The sequence below is a fragment of the Tachypleus tridentatus genome, chromosome 3 (assembly GCF_004210375.1).
Source record: "Tachypleus tridentatus isolate NWPU-2018 chromosome 3, ASM421037v1, whole genome shotgun sequence".
Classification (NCBI taxonomy): domain Eukaryota; kingdom Metazoa; phylum Arthropoda; class Merostomata; order Xiphosura; family Limulidae; genus Tachypleus; species Tachypleus tridentatus.
The window spans coordinates 103,701,397-103,715,731 of NC_134827.1; the positions used below are offsets into that span (position 1 = coordinate 103,701,397).

General features: G+C 38.6%; 1 protein-coding gene across 1 annotated transcript in view; it reads left to right on the forward strand.

The window, feature by feature from the left end:
- Nucleotides 1-1,241: 1,241 nt before the first annotated feature.
- The window catches only part of LOC143247648 (nuclear hormone receptor FTZ-F1-like), a 56,292-nt gene continuing 43,198 nt past the window's right edge, over nt 1,242-14,335 (forward strand). Inside the window, exon 1 of the mRNA XM_076496019.1 lies at nt 1,242-3,656. Within this exon, the coding sequence (XP_076352134.1) occupies nt 3,281-3,656 (376 nt within the window). The 5' untranslated portion in view covers nt 1,242-3,280. The remainder of the gene's footprint in view (nt 3,657-14,335) is intronic.

Here is a 14,335-nt window from a genome sequence, read left to right on the forward strand (position 1 = left end):
ACCCTCCTAAATAATTTTATCTATCTATTGTTAGTATTAAATAAGAGGTCAAAAGATGAAGACTTGAGTTCATAAGAAATATAGTTGGTTTTGTGTTGCTTTGCCCCCAGTGGTACGGTGGTAAGTCTGTGAGTTTATGAAGCTAAAAATCTGGGTTTCGATACCCGTCGTGGTGGGTAGAGATAGCTCATTGTGTAGCTTTGCATTTAACACTAAGCACACGAAGTTTTATGTAAGTTATAATTAGATTAAGATAATTGTGTATTTGCTTCTAAGGACCTACATACACAGCTGTAACCCCCCTAGCGGCTCAGCGGTATGTCTGCGGACTTACAACGCTAAAAATCGGGTTTCGATACCCGTGGTGGGCAGAGCATAGATAGCCTATTGTGTAACTTTGTGCTTGGTTCAAAACAATACCACAGCCGTAAATATTTTTCTACCGGATGGTCGTTCGCAGGGGTCCCCGAAAGTGTTCTCTTTCAAGAGTAAATAAAACGAAGATCAATAATAACATCTAGTTTTATTTTTTGCTTTTGAAATTCGTATGTCATGCTGTGTCGTAACCTATAGATTGTATAATTATTCTCGTGATTCATTGCATGCGCACTTTTTTACTGAGTTCGCGGCAGTACAACTTGCAACGTTAAGCGTCCCTTATGTGATGTCATTTTAATGTCTACTGACTGACTGACAGACAGCACACTACTGTAGAGCGATGCGAGTGGTTAAAAACAGATGGCCCTTCTAGATGGCTTTAGGCCCTCTTTCGGGGAAATTATTCAATGGAAAACGTTTATATGTAACACTCTACTGTGTGAGATAGTAAACAGTATGTGAAAAGCAAATCATTGAAACAACAACCGCATCATTCCTTCCCAGAATACTTTCTCTGAGAACTTTGATGTGAGATACGATAAGCGTGTCACTGTCAACGAAAGTGAACTAGGTCAAAAATGTGTGTTTCTGTGTATTTAGTTCAAGATTACGAGGGCAATTGAATAAAAAAAAGTCGAACAAAGTAAAGCTGAAAGGGACCACCAATGTCGACAAACGAAAGAAGTGTATATTACTATATATATATTACTTTACGTCAAAGGTTTCTAATTGTATGCGCTGCCTGTGCTACCCTTCACGTGCTTAACGAGAAGTGGGTGACCTAAATCTGTGGTCACGTGCCACACAATTGCTTGCTGTACCGGTTGTTCGACACTTGCTTTCTATCCCGTGTTGCTATGGGAACCAGACGGGTTTAGAAGTTGACACGAATGTTTTGTGTGGCATTTCACGTGTATTAGTTCTACATTAAAAGGGTGTGCAATTGTACATTTTCCAAATGCAAAAAAATATACTTCCGTCGGAGGTTTGTTCATCTCAGTAGAAAGGCCTGATATGATCTGATGGTCAGGGCGCTCGACTCACAGTCTTAAGGGTCGCAGTTTCGAATCTCCATTATCAAAAATGCTCGCTGGTCCAGCTCTTACAATGTTACGGTCAATATCACTTTTCGTTGGTCAAAAGAGTAGCCCAAAAGGTGGCGGTAGTGGTGTCGACTAGCTGTCTTCCCTCTGGTCTATCGTTACTAAATTAGGGGCGGCTTACGCAGTTAGTCCTCTATTAGTTTTGTGGAAAATCGAACAATTATCAGTTTATAGTAAAGTTTTATGGTCTGGATTACTGCTGCGGATCAACCAATGAATTACAAAGAAGGCTTTAAGAATGTTCTTGTCCAATGTTTCTAAACGACCAATGCTGATTCGTGGATTTTCATAAAATTAAATAAATAAGCTCATAAACTATTCAGTTGTTTCACAGAAATTTGTAATGCATACTGGAGGTAGGCCCGGCATGGCCAGGTGGTTAAGGCACTCGACTCGTAATATAAGGTTCGCGGGTTCGAATCCCCGTCACACCAAACATGGTCGCCTTTTCAGCCGTGGGGACGTTATAATGTGCGGTCAATCCCACTATTCGTTGATAAAAGAGTAGCACAAGAGTTGGCGGTGAGCTGCTTTCCTTGTAGTTTTAATCTGCTAAATTAGAGACGGCTAGCGCAGATAGCCCTCGTGCAGCTTTGCGAGAAATTCGTAAACAAACAAACAAACTTGGAGGTATTTAGAAAATAAAAAAAATAGCAACAAAAACGACCTCTACTGGCCCTGATAAATCCGCAGTATATATATTTTTAATTATTATCTGTGAAGTAAGGGTTATATTCCTTTCACCGACTTCATTGTCGAAGCAATATGATGCTCGCACATATAAATTGTAGTGGTTTTCCGTTGTACCTTCATTACGTTGCATCGCGATAATTTAAAGCAACGGCGAACCGCACTTTGGTATCACAAACGTTGCTTTCGTCAATTTCATGTCACCGCAAACGATTTTATTTGTTTAGAAATTCTTTATATTTGCGGTTTATATTCACTCAAATGAAATGCAAATCATTTATACGGGGAAAATAGGCCTAGTTCTCTCTGACAATGTTTGTGAAAGTACTTTTCGAAAGGTAAAATATCACACGAAACAAAAGAAATCAAGAAATATCTACTTATATTTATCGGCTTGCAATCGAGTCGTGTGATACCAGCAGGTTCAAATAACGTGAACCAAAAGCGTTACGTTACACGAATAGGGAGATATAAAATATTTTACGTCTCTGTTTTATATTCGTGTTTCGTTACTTACACTACGAAACTTCATTATTTTATAATATACTGAACCCTGTTGTCCAATTTTTTTTATTCGAGATTTTACTTTGAAATACACGTTTCTGAATTTATTACTTGCAACAGTTAAACGTTTTCAACCAATCAAATTTGCTGATAGATCCTGAATGAAACTATCCAATCAGTCAGGATGTTATAAGTTCACCACGCTACTCTCTCTGTCTAAGAGAATGGAAAGTAATATTTACTTTTCCTTTCACGTTTCACGTGCAGCGAGGTATGGTGTGATTTGATTGGCCAAAGTACTGGGCCGTTAGTAGGTCACTAGGCCTGCAGGCGCGCGCTCCGCGTGACATAGACCCAACTACTTGTAGAGTGTAGTGTACCTGTATGCTGGAGAAAAGACAAAATTCATCGTTAGGACTCTTTATCGTTCGTATGGGAGTTTTATTTAATGCCTACCGTCTGAGGCATGAGTTAACAAGCGCGTTATACAATTTGTGTTCTACTTAGTGTTTTACGAATGTCACAGTATAAAGTAGTACCACGTTGTGTTGAACTGAGACATGAGAAAAACATTGTAGCAAATAAGTTCGAAGTCAGTTTTTAAAATGATGACCGTAACAAGTCTAATGGACAACCCTACCTGTTACACACCTGCAGGACCAGCGGTCATTCTCAACAGTGTACCGTCGACACTTCCTGCTCCTCCACCGTCAACTCTCAGTGGTCAGTTCCCTTATGACCCGCCAGACACTAAAGAAGGTATTGAAGAGCTGTGTCCAGTTTGCGGGGACAAAGTCTCTGGCTACCATTATGGTCTACTGACCTGCGAATCTTGTAAGGGATTTTTTAAGAGAACAGTGCAAAACAAGAAAGTTTACACGTGCGTTGCTGACAGAAACTGTCTTATTGACAAAACTCAAAGGAAACGGTGTCCATACTGTCGGTTTCAAAAATGTTTAGACGTCGGTATGAAACTAGAAGGTAAAGTAAATCATGATAACACATAGGTGTCGTTAAGTCATGTTATACGTGTCGTTAAGTCATGTTGTACGTGTCGTTAAGTCTGTGTAACATAGGCGACCGTAAGATATTTTTTATTTGTAAACATTTCTAGTCATGTTGTTAAAACGAGTTAACGTCACCTGTAAATAATGCTACCAATCATTTCATTTTTGTCAAATGATAAATTATCAATAACAATAGGTCTCAAAAACAAGACCTATTGTAATATTGTTGATTAATCTGGTTTGGGGAAGAGAGAGAGAGAATATGTATATTATTTTTATTCGAAAACGTTAAAACCAGTTCTGTGATTTCTGATATGTAAATAATATACATTCGAAAGTTTTTTAACGAATCTTTTTTTAATTTATAAAATGCCCCCGCTAGTACAGTGGTAAGTCTACGGATTTATAATGCTAAAATCAGGGGTTCGATTCCCCGCGGTGGGCTCAGCAGATAGCCCGATGTGGCTTTGCTACAAGAGAAACACAAACGCACAAATTATAACATACTTTGAAATTTTACTTCCAGGCTATAGAGGGCATTAATTCATGGTTTTCATATTATACACTCTTGGTTGTTCATACCAGTGTACATGACACTATTTGACGCAAATATTCTTGTGGCATATTTCTACGTAGAAAAAAATATTCCCTTTAAAATCTCCTCACTTGTTTTTGTTAACAACACCACGAGTATTGGAATCCGATTTCTAGCTTTATAAATTCTTATACTTATCTTTGAGTTCCATTATTTCAGGCCGGGTGTGGCTAAGTGGTTAGGGACGCTCGACTCGCAATTTAAAATGGGCAGGTTCGAGTCCACGTCACACAAAATCTGCTTTCTCCTGCAAACGTGAGGGTGTTATAATGTGACGTTCAATCCCACTTACTATTCGATGGTAAAAGAGTAGCCCAAGAGTTGGCGGTGGATGGTGATGACTAGCTGCCTTCCCTCTAGTCTTACACTGCTAAATTATCGACGGCTAGCACACATAGTCCTCGTGTAGCTTTGCGCGAAATTATAAAAAAAAGTCCATTGTTTCAAAATCGGTTTTTATATTTGAACTGTGAAAATAATTTGTTTTCAAAGTACATTATAATTTAGAGAACGTTAGGTCATTTATAGAGAAGCGTGCATTGTTGTTAAATGCAAAATAGTGTTCGAATGTAAACCCTCAAACTTTCTGATCAGCCACAACGAATGGAAGACATTCAGATATAAATTGTAATATTTTGGGAATATTTTTCATACAACATGCGCCTCTTCAGTGTAGGCATTAACCTCAAATACACCACCTATTTCAGGTACGGTGGGGCAGCAGTTTGTTTGTTTGTTTTGGAATTTCGCGCAAAGCTACTCGAGGGCTATCTGCGCTAGCCGTCCCTAATTTAGCAGTGTAAGACTAGAGGAAAGGCAGCTAGTCATCACCACTCACCGCCAACTCTTGGGCTACTCTTTTACCAACGAATAGTGGGATTGACTGTCACATTATAACGCTCCCACGGCTGGTAGGGCGAGCATGTTTGGCGCGACGCGGATGCGAACCCGCGACCCTCAGATTAAGAGTCGCACTTCTTAACGCGCTTGGCCATGCCGGGCCTAGGGGCAGCAGTAGGTTTAAGGACTGAGAACACAAAATTTAGGGTTCAATCCCCCACTGTGGACACAGTAGTCAGCCCAATGTGAATTTTCCTTAAAGAAAAGCAGAGAAAATACTTTTCACACATACTTGAAAACACATGATTTGTGGGTCAAATTAAGAACTTATCATATTTGAGCTTCAATAATATCAAATCGTGAAATTGGAAAGCGCATCTCTCCTGTCAAGGAGTGTTATTTTTGGAATTTTTCTGTTTTAATTAATTTATTTAATATGAACTTTAATATTCTGAATTACATTTGAAAATTAATCGAGAATTTCGCATATATATTACTTTTGCCGTATTTATCACGTGCGTGGGGAAGAATATTTACTTCAGTGTTTAAAAAAAAACTGAATATATACGTCTTATTATTGTCTAATTCAAATATAATAATATTTTACTGTAAAACTAGATATAAGTCAAACAGTATGTAGTTGTATTAAAGTTCACCAGGCATGACGGAACGAACAAAACATCTGGGGAGCCGAGGAATTTTTTTTTTTTTTTAATTTCGCGCAAAGCAACTCGAGGGCTATCTGCGCTAGCCGTCCCTAATTTAGCAGTGTAAGACTAGAGGGAAGGCATTTAGTCATCACCACCCACCGCCAACTCTTGGGCCTCTTTTACTAAAGAATAGTGGGATTGAACGTAACATTATAACGCCCCCACGGGTGAAAAGGCGAGCATGTTTGGTGCGACAGAGATGCGAAACTGGGACCCTCAGATTACGAGTCGCACGCCTTAACCCACCTGGCCATGCCGGGCCTTCGCGAGGAAATTAACAAATATTGTCTGACAATCAATTAAAAAAAAATACTGTTTGCTGTGTTCTGCCAAATCTTAGTCAAATAAGAACGTTTTGAATTATAACCGCACATTATATATTAACCAAGGAGTAACTAGTAAGTGGATGAATGGGGTAATACATTAATTTGTTTTGTTTTCTTAATTTCGCGCAAAGCTACTCGAGGGCAGTCTCCGTTAGCCGTCCCTAAGTGTAAGACTAGAGGGAAGGCAACTAGTCATCACCGCCAACTCTTGGGCTACTCTTTCACGAACGAATAGTGAGATTGACCATTACATTATAACGCCCCCACGGCTGAAAAGGCAAGCATGTTTGGTGCGAGGGGGATTCGAACCTGCGACCCTCAGATTACCAGTCGCACGCCTTAACCTACCTGGCCATGCCGGGGCTGGTAATATATTAACCAAAGAGGATACTAGTAAATGGATGGATGGGGTGACACATTAACCAAGGAGTAACTATTAAGTGGATATATGGGGTGACACATTAACCAAGGAGTAACTATTAAGTGGATATGTGGGGTGACACATTAACCAAGGAGTAACTATTAAGTGGATATGTGGGGTGACACATTAACCAAGGAGTAACTATTAAGTGGATATGTGGGGTGACACATTAACCAAGGAGTAACTATTAAGTGGATATGTGGGGTGACACATTAACCAAGGAGTAACTATTAAGTGGATATGTGGGGTGACACATTAACCAAGGAGTAACTATTAAGTGGATATGTGGGGTGACACATTAACCAAGGAGTAACTATTAAGTGGATATATGGGGTGACACATTAACCAAGGAGTAACTATTAAGTGGATATATGGGGTGACACATTAACCAAGGAGTAACTATTAAGTGGATATATGGGGTGACACATTAACCAAGGAGTAACTATTAAGTGGATATATGGGGTGACACATTAACCAAGGAGTAACTATTAAGTGGATATATGGGGTGACACATTAACCAAGGAGTAACTATTAAGTGGATATATGGGGTGACACATTAACCAAGGAGTAACTATTAAGTGGATATATGGGGTGACACATTAACCAAGGAGTAACTATTAAGTGGATATATGGGGTGACACATTAACCAAGGAGTAACTATTAAGTGGATATGTGGGGTGACACATTAACCAAGGAGTAACTATTAAGTGGATATATGGGGTGACACATTAACCAAGGAGTAACTATTAAGTGGATATATGGGGTGACACATTAACAAGGAGTAACAAGGAGTAACTATTAAGTGGATATATGGGGTGACACATTAACCAAGGAGTAACTATTAAGTGGATATATGGGGTGACACATTAACCAAGGAGTAACTATTAAGTGGATATATGGGGTGACACATTAACCAAGGAGTAACTATTAAGTGGATATATGGGGTGACACATTAACCAAGGAGTAACTATTAAGTGGATATATGGGGTGACACATTAACCAAGGAGTAACTATTAAGTGGATATATGGGGTGACACATTAACCAAGGAGTAACTATTAAGTGGATATGTGGGGTGACACATTGACCAAGGAGTAACTATTAAGTGGATATGTGGGGTGACACATTAACCAAGGAGTAACTATTAAGTGGATATTTGGAGTGACACATTAACCAAGGAGTAACTATTAAGTGGATATTTGGAGTGACACATTAACCAAGGAGTAACTATTAAGTGGATATATGGGGTGACACATTAACTAAGAAAATAACTGGAATGGAATGAAAGATAAATCACACAAAAGGTCATTACAAACGAACTATGCAAGTTGTTGATAGAAATACTTTGATGATCCAAGAGATTCATCCTCAACATTTACAGTGTTGATCCTCAGACCAAGTACAGAGGCCTTTTTGTTTTGTCACACACAATGTGATTGGTTTAATAGGTCACTAACGGAAACACGTCATTTAAAGATGTAATTCACTGATTAACAAACTAGAAAGATCAAGAAACATCGTGACTTTATGCCATAGGAAAAGATGGTAACATGTTGTAACACGAGATGTGGAGACGCTTCGAGGAATTATAAACATCTACCATAGTAAATGAAGTTGTATTTTATAAATTTAGTGATAATAATTATACTAGGATAAAGTAAGCAAGTCGTTTAGTCATGCGCAGATGTGACGATATTGTGATAATAGACTTGCATAGATACGTGGAATGATGGCTATTTTTATACGTTAACGTAAAACAAAACTCATAACCACGTATTTGAACCACACACACACGTGAACTTGCCTCCCCCAGTGGCTCAGCGGTATGTCTGCGGACGTACAACGCTAAAAACCGGGTTTCAATACCCGAGGTGGACAGAGCACGGATAGCCCATTGTGTAGCTTTGTGCTTAATTCAAAACAACAACACGTAAACTTTATTTAATACAACACCATCTGGTTTTGAATAGCTGTTAATTTTCCAAATTTGGTGAGATTATGTCGTATTTTCAACGTGAACGGCACCTTATTCGAGTCATGGGTCGACAGTTCGGTCAGACACCCCTAATGCTCAGATGTAGCATAATTGACCCTAATTTCGAACTATTGACTTCAGAGAGGGCAACCAGTCAGCAACATCCTACGCTTAAACGGCTACACAATAGCGGGTTTGACTGTTCCACTTATAACACCTCCACAGCTGTCATATCGCAGGCTAGAATCTTGGACTCTGCAACCCGCAGACCGAATCGACAGGTTACATTTGGTACAATTCGGAGCTTTTCGAATAACCTTTTTGTACTGCCGTTGCTATAATAATGTGAGTTGAAAACTAACTGGAATCGTTCTTTGTCGTACGTCAACATATTTCAAAGCATGAAAGAAATATTAACACAATTAATAACATGCTCTCGACCATATTTTTCATTTCGTACACGCCCGAGTTCGAGTCTTGTCGATATATTTGTTTAGATTAAGAGAATGCTTTCTTTACTCTCCTATCGTGCGCTTGACTCGCTATCTGAGGGTCACGGCTTCACATCTCCGTCCCACCAAACGTTGCTCTCGTCTTTTTAGCCTGGGGGTGGGGTATAAGTTACGATCAATCACATTACTCGTTGGTAAAACAGTACCCCAAGAATTGGCGGTGAGCGGTGATAACTCACCGCCTTCCCTCTAATATTTCACTGCTAAATTAGGAACGGCAAGCACAGATAATTCTCGTGTAACTTTGCGCGAAATTCGAAACAAACCAGACCAAACTTCCCTTCGGCTCCCATCCGTGTTCGATTAATAAAACGAATGACAACACTGTTCTATTTTGAGTTCGGTCCAGACTAATCATTAATTCACATGAAGAAGAAAAACATAATGTGCTCCGTACTTTAAGTGAATATTAGAAGTCTTCTGTTGTGACACATTCAAAAGAAATATCCGGGTTTTTTTTTCTTTCGAGTTTAATTATGAAGAACTTGACGTACCCACACATATGCACTGGATGATCGTCAGGTAGTAAACAGGCCTGTTTAGTTCGGTTGATTTTAGCGGCGTATAACAACAAGAGAACGGCAAATTATAGCGAGTGTGTGGCTCTCACGTACAATTACAATGTTTGTAAGATGTTTGTAAACAAATTGTATTGTATTTTCACATGTTACTCCGGCCATTCCGTGCACACATGTAAACTACACACCGCGGCCTAGAACGTGTATGCGTCGTGTTTATTTATTGCTCACTGTACTGACGTCACGATAAGTCAGAAGCCTTCCTTTTTGTGCAGCTGTTCAATCGCACCTTATTATAAAGGTTCCGTGTAGTTTCTATCACAACATTTTTTCGGTTCCACATTCTATGTTTGTATACATACACAAACAAAGCATATAATACAATAGCGATTAATGAATTAGAGTTTGGGTCATTAGGTCCGGGTCAGAACAGTAGCCCATGCACAGCTTCCAAACCGGTTAAAAACAAGGGTCCTGAACAGTGTGCTTATTTCTCAAGCATTCACTTTAAAACACACATCACGTCATTTAAAAGTCAAAAAGCCACAAAAAATGGTCGATTCAAATACATTTACATTTTTATTCACTTCTTCACGAACGTTTTGCTTTCAAATGTTTTCCAATTTGTTTACATAATAATTATTAGCTTTGGCCTAATCTTAATGGCTTATAGACTGATCAAATTTAGCCCTAATGGTTTATACACTAACCAAACTTGGCTTAATGATTTAGACTGATCAAACTTAGGCTTAACGGTTTATAGACTGGTCAACTTTAGCCCTAATGGTTTACAGACTGGTTAGACTTAGGCTTAATAGTTTACAGACTAATAAAACTTAGGCTTAATACCAAGGTTTATAAACTAATCTGACTTAGGCTTGATGCTTCATAGACTGACCTGTCAATTCATCACGACTTTTAAAGTAATTTTAATGATTTATAAAATTAGAAAGAAACTTCTGTTGCATGTCGTATGTGTTTAAATAATAATTGAGGCTCTGTACAGCAATGACACATAACGTATTATTTTAAGCTGAGAGTCGCGGGTTCCCATACCCGTTGCGCCAAACATGCTCGCCCTTTCAGCCGTGGGGGCGTTATAATCCCACTATTCGTTGGTAAAAGAGTAGCCCAAGAGTTTGCGGTGGGTGGTGATGACTAGATGCCTTCCCTCTAGTCTTACACTACTAAATTAGGGACGGCTAGTGCAGATAGCTCTCGAGTAGCTTTGTGCGAAATTCAAAAAACAAACAAACAAACATTATTCTAAGCACCGTTTAACCATGTAGTATCTTTGGGACTGTGGCAATGTACGTAATATCACGATGCGCCCTCATTGAAAATTAGAATACACAATTTTACTTCTACTGAAGAAATAATAATAAAAGTTGGTTATTTATAAACTATTTTAACAAAAAACAAACTCCATTGTTAGATATAATTAGATGAACATATTTCAGGTTACAGAACTTAATAGTGCATTTGAGAGGATGATTTGAAAGTTGCTTTAAAAAAATAGATGCTTTTCATATCACAAGTTCCTGAAATTGCAGTTAGAGGTGCCACTCTAAAACATATAGATAAGAGAAGTGCTTCAAATTTTATATTTTTACATTAAGGTGAAGGTACGATTTTTCCATCGCGTGTAACCGATATCGTGTTTTCTGAAGTTCACACTTAAAAATGAAGAAACCAAAATGGGCAATTCTTGCAAAATGTTCTTACATTTGTAACAATTTGTTTATATAGCGAGTTGCACTGAGAACGTACAGTAATTTAATACGAAAAAATGTAACAAGGAAACTGAACGAAACCTTTTCGTTTTTCGTCCACGTGGACCTAGTGGAACTGATTTATGACCAAAGTCCTTTCTGCTACGCACGTGTTTCTCATGTTGCAGACACGCCAAAATATTTATGCGATGTCTTCTTCGGATTTGGCTAAAACTTCGCAGACTTACGCGATGTCGTTTTCACGTTTCTCTCGCGAAGTACAAAATAGTCACCGTTATAATGCTTTGTTCATTTTAGATTTTTTTTTTTCCTTTCGGGATTGAAATTATTTTGAATGAATGGTAACTAAACCCGTACTAAATCTAAGATAATCCAGACAACACTTTTCCGTTTTAGTTTTTAATTACTTAATGTATATTCAGTAAATGCAGTTGTTACCATGACTACGAGGCCCCAATGACTCGACAGTTTCGTGGATTTATTCATTTTTCTCCACTGAAAATGTGTATGTATAAATTATACTTTATTTGACTCTATGTTGCGTAGCTTCCTAACCATTTGACTCGTGTGTCACATAACTTGATCCAAACGGGGAAAAAAGAACGTAAAAGTCTTCTGATTTCTTACATAAATGGAACACAATATGAAGCGCAGAAACTCGAATAAGAAACCATAAACAAACGTTTATTTCAATTAGCATTGCAAGATTCAGTTTGTTTTGTTTTTAAATTTCGCATAAAGCCACACGAGGACTACCTGCACCGTCCCTAATTTAGCAGTGTAAGACTAAAGAGGCAGCTGGTCATCACCACCCACCGCCAACTCTTGGGCTACTCTTTTACCAACGAATAGTGGGATTAACCGTCACATTATAACGCCCCCACGGCTGAAAGAGCGAGCATGTTTGGTGCGATGGGGATGCGAACTCGCGACCCTCAGATTACGAGTCGCACGCCTTAACACGCTTGGCCATGCCGGGGCTGTCTACTAATTAAATGTATTAAATATTTCTAAATTGATGTTTGCTGAAAAAGATTATCAAACTTCTCTCGAAGACTGATTTCAGAAAAAACATTAGTACTGACTAGGAATGTTGCACAGCGGTATGTCGGCGTACTCACAACGCTAGTAAAAGAGCTTTGATACCCGTGGTGAACAGAGCAAAGATAGTCCTCTGTGTAGCATTGTGCGTAATTTCAAAGAAACGAAACGAATGTTGCGTGTGGAAATTCACACGTATTACTTCTAATTTAAAATAATTTAATGTAATTGTACTTTTTTTTTTAATACAAAAATATATTTCTTTCGGAAGTTTCTTATTCTCAGTAGAAAGGCCTGGAATGACCCGATGGTTAGGACGCTCGCCTCGCAGTCTAATGGTCGCGGGGCTCGAATCCCCATTACCAAACATGCTCGTTCGTCCAGCTCTTACAATAATACGATCAATCCCACTGTTCGTTGGTCAAAAGAGTAGCCCTAAAGGTGGCGGTAGTGGTATCGACTAGCTTGTCTTCCCTCTGATCTATTGTCACTAAATTAGGGACAGCTGGCATAGGTAATTTTCGAATAGCTTTGTGCGGAATTCAAAATCGAACAATTATCACTAAAAGTCGAGTTTTATGGTCTGGATTATTGTTTGCGAATCAACCAATGAATTATACAGGTTTTAAGGATGCTCTAGTCCAATGTTTCTGAACGACCAGTGCTGGTTCGTGGATTTTAACGAAAATAAATAAATAAACTCACGAACTATTCAGCTGTTTTACAGAATTTGTAGTGCATACCAGAGGGATTTACAAACTGAAGCCGTGATGGTCAGCCTCATTATTCGTTGGTAAAAGAGTATCTTAAAAGAGTTGGCGGTGGGTGGTGACGACTAGCTTCCTTCCCTCTAGTCTTTCTATGCTTAATTAAGGATGGCTGGCTCAGAAAGCTCTCGTGTAGCTTTGCGCGAAATTCACAATAGACGAAGCGTATCAAGACAGTGTGAAAAAAATTACAAAATGGCGTCGAAACTGTGGAAATCGGAGTAGCTATAAACCGGGTTTCGATACCCGTGGTAGGCAGAACATACAAAAACCCATTCTCTATCCATTTCCTGTCAACTACAAACATAAAAAAAAATCAGAGAATTAAACACGACATACTTTCGATATGTTTGGGGGTTAGATGTGAAAATAGCATCCATACATTTCATACTTCGTGGTGAGAGGCGCTATAGAGCCAACCCCGCCTCTAAATTCAAGAACTTTAACAAATAGTAAGTTTATTAGGTTTTTTTCCAGCGAAACGTTACTTTATACTGTAAAAACTTGACACGCTAACCATGGGGTCACGTCCGACCAAATGCAAGTGGATAATATACTGATTATGTGTATCCTATCTTTATTGTAATAGCGCGGCGCCGTGGTTACCGTGCCTCAGCTGAGGGTCCATGGTTTGTGTGCGTTTTGGTGATAAAGGTACCACAATTTGAGGCTGTAGTACCTTTATAAGAGTAATGGTCTAACCATACTTTTCTTTGGTAAAAAAGCAGTCTAACAGTTGGCGGTGGGTGGTGATGACTAACTGCCTTCCCTATAGTTTTTCACTGATAAATTAGGGACGGCTAGTACAGATAGACCTCGTGTATCTTTGCGCAATATTCCAACCAAACTAACAATTAACTGTTTCGTTTGCTAATACATGAAAAAAAGTATTTAAAAGCTGTGATGTAATAAAGATTAGTGTAATGTTACATATATGTTTTTCTGTTACAACTTTTCGGTACAAAGGTTACAGGTCACATAAATAACAAATGCATATGAGAAGTTTATATACCAATATATTGTTATTTATACATTTTACTTTTATTAATAAAACAAATTCTATGGGATTTATAAAACGACGGTGCTGCTCTCTGTTAGACGAAACAAATATTAAGTTTACGCTGCCGGAATCTTTAAAGAGGTTTTGTTTTTTTTCGTATTTTAAGCAGCCGAGCTAAGTATGAACGAAGTGACTTAACTTGTTAAGTATCAACTAC